Source organism: Ostrea edulis, chromosome 1 (assembly GCF_947568905.1).
Source record: "Ostrea edulis chromosome 1, xbOstEdul1.1, whole genome shotgun sequence".
In the NCBI taxonomy this organism is placed as follows: Eukaryota; Metazoa; Mollusca; class Bivalvia; order Ostreida; family Ostreidae; genus Ostrea; species Ostrea edulis.
The window spans coordinates 1,878,176-1,893,232 of record NC_079164.1 but is presented as its reverse complement, the minus strand read 5'-3'; the positions used below and the strand labels follow the sequence as shown (position 1 = coordinate 1,893,232).

The 15,057-nt window shown below is 34.7% G+C and overlaps 1 protein-coding gene across 1 annotated transcript in view; it reads left to right on the top strand.

The window, feature by feature from the left end:
• The first annotated feature begins 1,008 nt into the window (after positions 1-1,008).
• The window catches only part of LOC130048480 (myb-like protein F), a 30,005-nt gene continuing 15,956 nt past the window's right edge, over positions 1,009-15,057 (top strand). Inside the window, exon 1 of the mRNA XM_056145301.1 lies at positions 1,009-1,273. Within this exon, the coding sequence (XP_056001276.1) occupies positions 1,009-1,273 (265 nt within the window). The remainder of the gene's footprint in view (positions 1,274-15,057) is intronic.

The following is a 15,057-nucleotide window of genomic DNA, read 5'->3' as shown; positions in this document are numbered from 1 at the left end:
AGGTAAACTTAGTATGACGTAAGAGAATTCTGACCTCAGGTAAACTTAGTATGAAGTGAGAGAATTCTGACTTCAGGTACACTTATTATGTTGTGAGAGAATAAGCTTGGTGCACTGTGTAACTTGATGTTGTTGGTCATAATCACCTGAAATCTAGTGGCATGTGGCTGGCTTCACAATAACCATTTTATAAATAGAGAAGTCCCAGTGATAAAACAGTGCAAAATAAGGCAATCAAAGACTCATTTATCAATCAAAGACACAATTAAACGGTGATAAGCGAATTTCACACTTTCATTTATGTAACTTTTATGAATATTTGATTAACAGAAAAACCCAATCATTTCATGAACATGTCAAAGTCCGAATTAATCATCATCAACCGTGCACGGGTCTGTTTGATGACCGTTATCTCAAAATCGCCTGCTCTGAAAGAGGTGCGGGATATGTACTAGAAAGACGTCACAAAACAAAACAAAAATAACCATATTCCCATGTACAACAGCAAAAAAAAAAAAAAAAAAAAAAAAAAACGATCACGGAGGTACATATAATTTAAATATTCTCCCGAGGTTCTATACTGACAGAAAACTTAATATCGCAACCTTCATTAGCTGTAGCCCACAGAATGAACACGCTGATGATATCACAATTTTGTATCCCACTGCAAAACAAAAATGTCAATAGATGATTATTTTGATTGCATCTTGGAATTTTACATCGTTTTCTTCGTGATGAGACTTTTCGGTTCTTGATTTTGTGAAGATTTAGTTCTAATTGCAATGTCGCGGAAACTGTAGGGAATGTTTAGGGTTTGTATTGACATGACCTGTCAGTTAGCTGTCCAGAAATATTAGTTTTGTTATTCACACGTCCAAACAGACCAGGACGTGTGGGAACTCGGATATTGCTGTAAATAGGTTCAGAAGAATGATGAATATCGAATATGACTATTAACAGGTTCAAGAATGATGAATATCAAGTATTACTGTAAACAGGTTCGGAAGAATGATAAATGGCATGCATTACTGTAAACAGGTTCAGAAGAGTGATAAATGTCGGGATTGCTGTAAACAGGTTCAGAAGAATGATAAATGTCGGGATTGCTGTAAACAGGTTCAGAAGAATGATAAATGTCGGGATTGCTGTAAACAGGTTCAGAAGAATGATAAATGTCGGGATTGCTGTAAACAGGTTCAAGAGAATGATAAATATCGAGTATTACTATTAACAGGTTCAAGATTGATAGATGTCGGATACTGCTGTAAACAGGGTCAGGAGAATGATAAATGTCATATATTACTGTAAACAGTTTCCGAAGAATTATAAATATCGTGCATTGCTCTAAACAGGTCCAGAAGATTCATTTGATGAATGTCGTGCAATACTGTAAACAGGATCAGAAGAAGGATAACTATCGAGTTTTACTGTGAACAGACTCAGGAGAAGGATAGATGTCTTACAGTACTATAAATAGGTTCAGCAGAATAATAAATGTCGAGTATTGCTGTAAACAGGTTCAGAAGAATGATATATGTCGAATATCTTGAAAATTAAACGGTTTGCTATGAATTGAATGTTTCAGAAATACACTAGACTATTTACTAGACCGAGTGCAAACATAACTTTTTAAAGTAGATTTCATTCGTATTGTTGAAACCTGACAGTAGATTAACAGTTTGTGCCTACCTTACTGCCATATCATATCTGTATATAAAATTTGGAGACTAGGAAAAGCATCGATAAAGCAGGACATAATACGTCCAAATCTATATAGAGAAAAGGTGAAGATAAGGAACAGTGGTCGATCTTATAACTATATTCATACAAAATAGTTCTAACAGAGAGAAAGGTGTTACATAGTTTAACATGATACTGATAGTTCTAACAGAGAAAGATGTTACATAGTTTAACATGGTGATATTGATAGTTCTAACAGAGAAAGATGTTACATAGTTTAACATGATGATACTGATAGTTCTAACAGAGAAAGGTGTTACATAGTTTAACATGATACTGATTGTTCTAACAGAGAAAGGTGTTACATAGTTTAACATGATACTGATAGTTCTAACAGAGAAAGATGTTACATAGTTTAACATGATACTTATAGTTCTAACAGAGAAAGATGTTACATAGTTTAACATGATGATACTGATAGTTCTAACAGAGAAAGATGTTACATAGTTTAACATGATGATATTGATAGTTCTAACAGAGAAAGGTGTTACATAGTTTAACATGATGATACTGATAGTTCTAACATAGAAAGGTGTTACATAGTTTAACATGATACTGATAGTTCTAACAGAGAAAGATGTTACATAGTTTAACATGATGATACTGATAGTTCTAACAGAGAAAGGTGTTACATAGTTTAACATGATGATACTGATAGTTCTAACATAGAAAGGTGTTACATAGTTTAAAATGATACTGATAGTTCTAACAGAGAAAGGTGTTACATAGTTTAACATGATACTGATAGTTCTAACAGAGAAAGGTGTTACATAGTTTAACATGATGATATTGATAGTTCTAACAGAGAAAGGTGTTACATAGTTTAACATGATGATACTGATAGTTCTAACAGAGAAAAGTGTTACATAGTTTAACAAGATACAGATAGTTCTAACAGAGAAAGATGTTACATAGTTTAACATGATGATACTGATAGTTCTAACAGAGAAAGGTGTTACATAGTTTAACAAGATACTGATAGTTCTAACAGAGAAACGTGTAAATTAGTTTAACATGATGATACTGATAGTTCTAACAGAGAAACGTGTTACATAGTTTAACATGATGACACTGATAGTTCTAACATAGAAAGGTGTTACATAGTTTAACATGATACTGATAGTTCTAACAGAGAAAGATGTTACATAGTTTAACATGATGATACTGATAGTTCTAACAGAGAAAGATGTTACATAGTTTAACATGATTATACTGATAGTTCTAACAGAGAAAGGTGTTACATAGTTTAACAAGATACTGATAGTTCTAACAGAGAAAGGTGTTACATAGTTTAACATGATGATACTGATAGTTCTAACAGAGAAACGTGTTACATAGTTTAACATGATGATACTGATAGTTCTAACAGAGAAAGGTGTTACATAGTTTAACATGATGACACTGATAGTTCTAACAGAGAAAGGTGTTACATAGTTTAACAAGATACTGATAGTTCTAACAGAGAAACGTGTAAATTAGTTTAACATGATGATACTGATAGTTCTAACAGAGAAACGTGTTACATAGTTTAACATGATTATACTGATAGTTCTAACAGAGAAAGGTGTTACATAGTTTAACAAGATACAGATAGTTCTAACAGAGAAAGATGTTACATAGTTTAACATGATGATACTGATAGTTCTAACAGAGAAAGGTGTTACATAGTTTAACAAGATACTGATAGTTCTAACAGAGAAACGTGTAAATTAGTTTAACATGATGATACTGATAGTTCTAACAGAGAAACGTGTTACATAGTTTAACATGATGACACTGATAGTTCTAACATAGAAAGGTGTTACATAGTTTAACATGATACTGATAGTTCTAACAGAGAAAGATGTTACATAGTTTAACATGATGATACTGATAGTTCTAACAGAGAAAGATGTTACATAGTTTAACATGATTATACTGATAGTTCTAACAGAGAAAGGTGTTACATAGTTTAACAAGATACTGATAGTTCTAACAGAGAAAGGTGTTACATAGTTTAACATGATGATACTGATAGTTCTAACAGAGAAACGTGTTACATAGTTTAACATGATGATACTGATAGTTCTAACAGAGAAAGGTGTTACATAGTTTAACATGATGACACTGATAGTTCTAACAGAGAAAGGTGTTACATAGTTTAACAAGATACTGATAGTTCTAACAGAGAAACGTGTAAATTAGTTTAACATGATGATACTGATAGTTCTAACAGAGAAACGTGTTACATAGTTTAACATGATTATACTGATAGTTCTAACAGAGAAAGGTGTTACATAGTTTAACAAGATACAGATAGTTCTAACAGAGAAAGGTGTTACATAGTTTAACATGATGATACTGATAGTTCTAACAGAGAAACGTGTTACATAGTTTAACATGATGATACTGATAGTTCTAACAGAGAAAGGTGTTACATAGTTTAACAAGATACTGATAGTTCTAACAGAGAAACGTGTAAATTAGTTTAACATGATGATATTGATAGAACCGAGAAAGGTGTTACATAGTTTAACATGATTATACTGATAGTTCTAACAGAAAAAGGTGTTATATAGTTTAACAAGATACAGATAGTTCTAACAGAGAAAGGTGTTATATAGTTTAACATGATACTGATAGTTCTAACAGAGAAAGGTGTTACATAGTTTAACATGATACTGATAGTTCTAACAGAGAAAGGTGTTATATAGTTTAACATGATGACACTGATAGTTCTAACAGAGAAAGGTGTTACATAGTTTAACATGATGACACTGATAGTTCTAACAGAAAAAGGTGTTACATAGTTTAACATGATGATACTGATAGTTCTAACAGAGAAAGGTGTTACATAGTTTAACATGATGACACTGATAGTTCTAACAGAGAAAGGTGTTACATAGTTTAACGTGATGATACTGATAGTTCTAACAGAGAAAAGTGTTACATAGTTTAACAAGATACAGATAGTTCTAACAGAGAAAGATGTTACATAGTTTAACATGATGATATTGATAGTTCTAACAGAGAAAGGTGTTGCATAGTTTAACATGATGATACTGATAGTTCTAACAGAGAAAGGTGTTACATAGTTTAACATGATGATATTGATAGTTCTAACAGAGAAAGGTGTTACATAGTTTAACATGATGATACTGATAGTTCTAACAGAGAAAGGTGTTACATAGTTTAACATGATACTGATAGTTCTAACAGAGAAAGGTGTTACATAGTTTAACATGATACTGATAGTTCTAACAGAGAAAGGTGTTACATAGTTTAACAAGATACAGATAGTTCTAACAGAGAAAGATGTTAGATAGTTTAACAAGATACTGATAGTTCTAACAGAGAAAGGTGTTACATAGTTTAACAAGATACAGATAGTTCTAACAGAGAAAGATGTTACATAGTTTAACATGATGATATTGATAGTTCTAACAGAGAAAGATGTTACATAGTTTAACATGATGATATTGATAGTTCTAACAGAGAAAGGTGTTACATAGTTTAACATGATGATACAGATAGTTCTAACAGAGAAAGGTGTTACATAGTTTAAAATGATACTGATAGTTCTAACAGAGAAAGGTGTTAGATAGTTTAACATGATGATACTGATAGTTCTAACAGAGAAAGGTGTTACATAGTTTAACATGATACTGATAGTTCTAACAGAGAAATGTGTTACATAGTTTAACATGATACTGATAGTTCTAACAGAGAGAAAGGTGTTACATAGTTTAGCATGATGATACTGATAGTTCTAACAGAGAAAGATGTTATATAGTTTAACAAGATACAGATAGTTCTAACAGAGAAAGGTGTTACATAGTTTAACATGATGATACTGATAGTTCTAACAGAGAAAGGTGTTACATAGTTTAACATGATGATACTGATAGTTCTAACAGAGAAAGGTGTTACATAGTTTAAGATGATGATACTGATAGTTCTAACAGAGAAAGGTGTTACATAGTTTAACAAGATGACACTGATAGTTCTAACAGAGAAAGATGTTACATAGTTTAACATGATACTGATAGTTCTAACAGAGAAAGGTGTTACATAGTTTAACATGATGACACTGATAGTTCTAACATAGAAAGGTGTTACATAGTTTAACATGATGATACTGATAGTTCTAACAGAGAAAGATGTTACATAGTTTAACATGATGACACTGATAGTTCTAACAGAGAAAGGTGTTACATAGTTTAACATGATGACACTGATAGTTCTAACATAGAAAGGTGTTACATAGTTTAACATGATGATACTGATAGTTCTAACAGAGAAAGATGTTACATAGTTTAACATGATGATACTGATAGTTCTAACAGAAAAAGGTGTTATATAGTTTAACATGGTGATATTGATAGTTCTAACAGAGAAAGGTGTTACATAGTTTAACAAGATTCTGATAGTTCTAACAGAGAAAGATGTTACATAGTTTAACATGATGATACTGATAGTTCTAACAGAGAAAGGTGTTACATAGTTTAACAAGATACAGATAGTTCTAACAGAGAAAGGTGTTACATAGTTTAACATGATGACACTGATAGTTCTAACAGAGAAAGGTGTTACATAGTTTAACATGATGATACTGATAGTTCTAACAGAGAAATGTGTTACATAGTTTAACAAGATGACACTGATAGTTCTAACAGAGAAAGATGTTACATAGTTTAACATGATGATACTGATAGTTCTAACAGAGAAAGGTGTTACATAGTTTAACATGATACTGATAGTTCTAACAGAGAAAGGTGTTACATAGTTTAACATGATGATACTGATAGTTCTAACAGAGAAAGGTGTTACATAGTTTAACAAGATGACACTGATAGTTCTAACAGAGAAAGATGTTACATAGTTTAACATGATACTGATAGTTCTAACAGAGAAAGGTGTTACATAGTTTAACATGATGATACTGATAGTTCTAACAGAGAAATGTGTTACATAGTTTAACAAGATGACACTGATAGTTCTAACAGAGAAAGATGTTACATAGTTTAACATGATGATACTGATAGTTCTAACAGAGAAAGGTGTTACATAGTTTAACAAGATACAGATAGTTCTAACAGAGAAAGATGTTACATAGTTTAACATGATGATACTGATAGTTCTAACAGAGAAATTAAGGTGTTACATAGTTTAACATGATACTGACAGTTCTAACAGAGAAAGGTGTTACATAGTTTAACATGATGATACTGATAGTTCTAACAGAGAAACGTGTTACATAGTTTAACATCTCCCTCATGCATAGCTCTTATCCTTAGACGAATTTGACTCCACTTTTTTGCACGCTGTTTTTTGGCTATAATAGCTCTAAAACTTCATTGTTATTTCGGATTTCAAACATTTCGGTTGAGCATCACTGAAGACACATTATTTGTCGAAATGCGCATCTGGTGCATCATAATTGGTACCGTATAAGTTTTACATTATGACCCCTGGGTCGAGGTCTCTGCTGGTGGACTGTTAGTCCCCGAGGGTGGCTACAGCCCAGTAGCTAAGTACTTTGTCACTAGCTTGAAAATACGGATGTATATTTAATTGCTGTTATAAAATTTAGAAATTCATTTCAAAATTAAGGATTATCTCCCTCATGCATAGCTCTTATCCTTAGACGAATTTGACTCCACTTTTTTTGGCACGCTGTTTTTGGCTATAATAACTCTAAAACTTCATTGTTATTTCGGATTTCAAACATTTCGGTTGAGCATCACTGAAGAGACATTATTTGTCGAAATGCGCATCTGGTGCATCAAAATTGGTAACGTATAAGTTTTACATGATGATATTGATAGTTCTAACAGAGAAAGGTGTTACATAGTTTAACAAGATACAGATAGTTCTAACAGAGAAAGGTGTTACATAGTTTAACAAGATGATACTGATAGTTTTAACAGAGAAGGGTGTTACATTATTCAACATGATGACACTGATTGCCCCCCCCCCCCCCCCCTCCGATTTTCAAATTTACGGTATGGCATAGTTTCTGGTTTAGAAGAATGTAAACGATAAAAGAAGCCATACTTTTTTCCACTAAAAATAAAAATAAATGACTAACATTGATGAAGTTGTCCGTCCAAGTTTTCTTTTGATACATGCATCAAATAAAGAATTGTAAGTTTCATTTCTTAAGTAACATCAACATGTTCGTCAGTGGCCTCGATTTAAACATTTATCACAGAGATGGCACCAGCTGCAGGTGAAGTCTAAGTTTGCTTTCAAATACATAATTACGAACATCTGATAATAGCATGTTGTTAACAAGTTCTGTGTACACATGTACATGTTTTAATTAAACCGTTTCACTTGACCAATCCTAGCCTCTACAACTTATATAAAAATTTCAATTGATAGCCATACAAACATTCACGTAGGGGGCATTGGGCCTGTTGTTTGTCGATTGACATGGGTAATGACCAGAAATCAATAATATTCTTTAAATTCAACTAATTCTAGATTTTTAAAAACAAATTACTGATTTTTTTTTCAGAATTAATCAGAAAATATTTTATGGATAGAAATTTTAAAGAGAAAAACCCCTAATATCCGTAAGTTTTGGCTTATCAACATTTATTCTTCCGCATCTTCTTCCAAATACATTGCAGGTCTCACTCTGAGGCATTTCCCTTGTATGTCCACATCTTTTCTGTGCCCCCTCAATTAAATTCGGGGGCATATTGTTTTCCCCCTGTCTATGTGTCTGTATATAATAAACTTTAACCTTAATCATATATTTTGACTAGTTAATGAAAGGGTTCTCACATTTCATGTATGCTTTCTTGTGACATGACCTTTTCTTGGTACCAAAGTACCTTTGAGTTTGACCTACATAATCCCCCAAATTATTGAATGTAGGATTTTGGTATTTTGTACTTTAGATTTCTTATGACAAGCATTTCATTTGACTCAAATTTCAACTTCAAGAAAATTTTTAACATTGATCATAATTATTGAGTGGTTAGTGATAGAGCTCTAATATTATACGTACTTTGTGAAAAGATCTTACTTTTGGTACTAAAGTTGTTGACCTTCGTTCTCTGTTGCCACCGTAGGCGTAGAGTTTCATGAACACATCCTGTTTTCCATTCATAGATAGCAGAGATGTAGATATATAGCAATATTCCATTATCATCTGCATATGGTGTTTATGTCTCTCAAATGATTTGATACGCGAGAACATGTTCTGCTTATAATCAATTTTTAAATCGTGTCACGCTACTGATAGATAAGTTGATGTTACAGGGTTTTCAACAGTCTAGTTTGAAGTGAACATTTCGCAAATTATATGGTCTTTATAATGTTCTTATTTGCAAATACAACCTGCCATTGGGTTAAATGCTCTCTAACGTGTTTCATATCAATTGTTAGGCCGTTCTTGGCATACTGATTTTTACTACGGATTACTCCGTTTTTCCTTATCAAGATATAGGGCTCACGGTGGATGTGACCAGTCGACAGAGGATGTTTACTCCTCCTCGGCACCTGATCTCACCTCAGGTATGACCAAGGATCCTTGTTTGCCCAACTCTTAATTTTGTATTCCTTATAGGAGTTATGAGATTGATTACTGTTCGTTATTTTCACCTTTTCACCAAATTTTTCAATATGGCAGACAATCCGACCATCGGCTTAAATGGACGTAGAGTACGTAGATTGATCCCGATTTATATCGGATGAGCATAATTTTAGGAATTTTCATCCAGGTTAAATCTTATATTAAACTACGAAAGTGTAATTGGTTCAATGCCACACTACAGTGTATTTGAGCCCGTCATCCTATCACCAATCTCTAAGCGAAAGATCTAGATGCTAATGAAAGTTTTAATGTTTCATTTAGAGCCATTAAGGTTGGATTAAAAACGTTGTCCTTTAAAGGCATCCCTTGCCTTGTGTTGGATTCGTTGTTTCTCATTAATCTATCTCTTTCTGGAATACTAAAGCTTGATATTTTAACCTGTGAATTGTAGTTCACATTTCGCATTGCGGTTTCTTTTTGTACTTCTGTCTTGATTTAGTGCTAGATACCTTTTTTCATACGTGTTTCCAATTTGTTTTAAATATCTAACAAATTTTGAAATACATTTCCATTTTGATGTGGATATGATTTGATTTGACTTTGAATTTTCACTGATTTTGAAATGTCATTGAGTTGAATTATATGGATTTTGAATATTCCTATTTTCTTGTGTATGAAAAGGTGAAAATAACAAACAGTGACAATCAATAACTCGTGTAAGAAATATGATAACCAATTATTCATAACCAATATTATCCATATTTATATTGAGCACATGTTCTTTCTGCTATACAAGTATAATTATGGTATGTGAAATGTCAGTAGTCACTCTAATGTAGGAGGGGAATACGTAATACTGTGACGTATATGTGTGTGACGTATGAATGCGACACTGACCAATCGAAAGTCACGGATCTGGTAACAATTCCCCGCTGCCCGATTTCCACCCAAGCACTCTCAGACTCGCCCTTCACAAGGCAAGACGCCAGCATTGAATCTCCCCAGGGTGTACTGGTAAGGAAATATTGTGTAAAAGTTGTGTACAGTAAATATAAAATGTCCATGTATATCCAGTCAATGTTAGTTGGTGTGGTTATGATTAAATGAACAGGGTTTTCGTATGATTAATTAAATAAATGGTATAAAGCGAGTTTGATGTTCACTCTAAACCGGATTGTATTTTCCATGTCGGGTTCTTTAATCATGTTTTCGTTAGATGTTGCTTTTCCGGGTGTTTTTTTAAAAAAAATTCATTTTCAGCATTTGATAACACTATTTTGACACATATACAATTATTTGCACGAATTAACAACAATTGCAGAGTCTCTTTCCTCGATCTACACATTTCCCGGATTGAATAGAAGATGTCTAGAAGTAATTTAAAGCTGACTGTTTTTTTTTTTGGTTGTTTTTTTTAATATTTAGTCCATTTGCAGTATGCGCTTTATATAGTAGGATCCATTATTTCAATTTTCATCCAAACGATAATTTCAGCGTTGTGTGTTGTAATGTAGAAATTAAAGGCAGAACTTCTGGTTCTTTATCAGGAATTCTAATCCTTATTAAATTGTAACAAGTAAAGTGAAATGCAGAGCAAAACATAAATGTTTCAATAGTAGATATTTCATTTATAAAATGGCGCGGTTTGTTCTACGTCGGACTGGTGATAACTGTATCACACGGCTAGATCCAGTTCTAAGGAGGTTAGTTATATCTAACTAACAGTAAACTTGCTATTCACTCATCCATGTCTTTCAGGATTAAATGTCAGTTTGGAAAATACATGAGGGTATGAACTGAGACAGTCACGCCCCCCTACTTCATTTAAGCCTGTCAGCCTCACGCCCCCCTACTTCATTTAAGCCTGTCAGCGTCACGCCCCCTACTTCATTTAAGCCTGTCAGCGTCACGCCCCCTACTTCATTTAAGCCTGTCAGCGTCACGCCCCCTACTTCATTTAAGCCTGTCAGCGTCACGCCCCCTACTTCATTTAAGCCTGTCAGCGTCACGCCCCCCTACTTCATTTAAGCCTGTCAGCGTCACGCCCCCCTACTTCATTTAGGCCTGTCAGCATCACGCCCCCTACGTCATTTAAGCCTGTCAGCGTCACGCCCCCCTACTTCATTTAAGCCTGTCAGCGTCACGCCCCCCTACTTCATTTAAGCCTGTCAGCGTCACGCCCCCCCTACTTCATTTAAGCCTGTCAGCGTCTACCGTCGAAAAGCGTTGCAGTTCATACCTCATGCATTTTTAAAAATGAAGTTTATTTCTTATATCCATTCCTGTTGGAATTCCCATTGGTTAAAATAGACGAACTATATTTATTTCTATCCATATGTTTACAACAGTAGCGCGTTCATTAGGAAGTGCCTATCATTACAATTCGTAGAGAAACCAAAGGCAAAAAGATTGCTAATGTAAAGCATTGACTAGAAGCTACCCATCAGTTAAACCTAACGTTAGTACGGCTGGGTCCTGCGTATCTTACAACTCCGTAATGGTGGTAGATCATTGTGTGTAAACGAAAAGGTGAAGATAACAGTGATCAATCCAAGCATTTCCATAGAGAATAAAAAGAATTGAGGGAGGGGAAAACTTGAACCCCTGGACATATGAGCACCCCCTCCCCCCTATTGACCGGTCACACCCGCCGTGATCCCTATATTTTGATAATGGTAATCGGAGTAATCCGTAATCAAAATTATTCTGTAAAGAATGTCCTAACAATTGGTAGGAATCGCGAAGACAGTATGGATTCTATACTAACTAGAGGTTTCCTATTCCCCAATAGACGTTTCTTAAGAACTCTGTTTGCTTTGAGGTTCAATCTCTCTCCTCAGTGCAATTGATTGAATAGAATACGTTTTGGGGTTCTTTTTTCTAACTGATTAAAAGATAATCAATCTTTTGTCAAAACTAGTATGAAAAGAACGGCCAAACAATTGGTTTGAAATACGTAAAAAAAAACAAACAAAAAAAACCATTCACGATATGAAGACTCTCTGATGATAATTCCTGCATGCATTATCGACACGAAGCACGGTCTGGAAACCGTCATTCGTCGGGAAGTTCATACCTATGATAACTGCAGCCTATCTTCTCGTCAGCTTATATAAACTTGCAGCCCTTTAGAGTGTGTTTGATATTTAAAATCTATTAACAATTAATCAGGGCGCACACAAGATAAATCGATCGTTCCTTTCTTCCTCTCATTACTTGAGAGGTCTCCTTGGTATTGACGCGAGGAAACGTTGGCTTCTTCTTCAACCTTCCTATCAGTGCGATCTTTTGTCAGACACTGTAGCAAAATTTTGTTGAAATTAGTAACCGAATCATTTACGTTCTAATCGATTGTATGGGAGGCGAATCTGCTGTTGATGTTTGTATATTAAAAAATAATCAAATACACGTTTTGAAATTACAATAGCTTGCACTTTAGTACATGTAATCTTAAAATAAAAAGGTTACGTATTTCGCATTGAAAGAAGAGATTATTTGTTTTATTACGCATTTTCGCCTGACAATTATTCAACAAATCGTTTTCACTGGTCATAATGTAAATACTGGTTAATGATTGATACAAAAAGTTTTTTCATGTTGTAAATACTGAGTTTGGTCTGATCTTACATTACAAGATCGATGGATTGATTGCATATTGTTTAACGTTCCGCTCGAGAATTTTTCACTCATATTGAGATGCTCACCATTGCCGGTGAAGGGCTGTACAATTTAGGCCTATGCTCGACGCTTACGGCCTTAAAGCAGGAAGGGATCTTTATCGTGCCACACCTGCTGTGACACGGGATCTCAGTTATTTGCGGTCTCATCCGAAGGACCGCCCCCATTTAGTCGCCTCTTACGACAAGCAAGGGGTACTGAGGACCTATTCTAACCCAGATTCTCACAGGACTTATACTGATTAATAGCTGTCATGTTGTAAAATTTGAATTAAAGCTGTATGATCCGATGTTCATGCATTAATTTTGTGCATAATTAATTTCAAGCAGATTAATTAATGTTTAAAGTTAACAAATTTCTCTTAATTACATGCTTGAAAACATTTGCATGTGAAAGAAAACAGTGAGAAGATTATTTATAAAGTAAATATAATGTGGTACGCATAAATCATCCGGAACACCTCGGGCCTTTCACCGAAACACGGTGTGTGTGTGTGTGTGTGTGTGTGTGTGTGTGTGTGTGTGTGTGTGTGAAAGACCCGAGGTGTGACGCATATATTATTTTCTATTAGGCGTCTATAATCAAATAGCCCCACGCACGTCAGGGGAATCCCAACATGATGCATGAACTCGAACGCAACTGTCTAATCATCGTCGGAAATCCACGGTTGGTAGCACTCTGTTTACCTCCCGTGGGACACAACGCCGATATTTTCGCATAACTCACTAAAACGTAGGACCTTACGTGACCTATCGAGGACCAATGGGAATCACCGTAAGTATTCCCGGATCTCCAAGTGTCAGCAGTACTGGCGGCACCCTTTGAAAGTGTGTGCGTGTTTTATTGTGTGCTACTATCAAAGATATATATAGATGAAAACTCCAGAATTGACACCCAAAATGGCTGATTATGTTGGTTAATACTTCACTTTCACATGTGCCCCCCCCCCCCCCCCCTTTAGAAATCCTGGATCCGCCACTGGTATGTTTATTATCATCACTGCTTCATAGTACGTTATTAAAATCAGTCATGCATAATACTATTTAAAGATAAGATGCAAATCAAAATTACAATATGGTCTTACAATCCCGTTCACATGTCATATTGTAATTATCTTAGGTGAGAACATCAATTGTGTTTACACGAGAGAGGTATGGAAAGAGATCATAATTACTGGTTCAAATTATGTCGACAACACAACTGGAACAAATTATGGCAGTAACTTAATACTTAAGTAAGTTTAACATACTTATATCAACCGATGAAATAACAACTCTGTTAAAAAAAAACCACGTTGCTCCCGTATGATAGACAAGATAAAAGTGGCGAGACTACGAGTGCTGAATATGTACACCTGTAGATAGACTCGTACGCAGTAGTAAACGCTTGGTAACACAGGATTTTTCCTCCCCTGTCTATTTAGACAAAAATACACCCTCTGCTTTAATAATGCAGATAAAGCATCTCGCTGAAAGCTTTGTAACTTGTCCAACTTAAACGTAGTCAAAATCTTCGCTTCGAAAGCATGTTTTTCTGTGCTCCCGAACACTGAAAAAGGGGCTTTTTCATTTGTTGAATATCGCAATAAGGAATGGTAAAGCCATCAATCGCATATAGAAGCAGATACACACTTTCCAGCGAAAATATCAGAGCTTTGTCCCACGGGAGGCAAACGGAGTGCGACCGACCGGGGGTTCCGACGATGCTGTATAATTGTAAGGCTGAAAGAGCGTAAAACAACGAATTACTAAGATGTATATTATATTTTTATTTCTATTAAACTTATGGCACGGTACTGTTGTAACAAAAATACACAGCTTTACACAGATAAGACCACCGATGATTAGAAAGTTTGAACTACACACGTGCCTATCACTTGAACTGTCCGAGTGACGGTTGTTAGTGAACACCGATTTGAAATCAAGTACTTCTGGTTCAAACAGGTGAAATAATATATGACATGCCGTGCAGCCTCATAATTACGTACGTGCGATGATTTAACAGCGGTTTTACAAGGTGGGGGAAAAATGTCGAAATTCGGACCATACAACTTGAACTACCACCCAGCTGTGAATTCAGACTTTACAAATAACAGCTACCGCGTGACATGT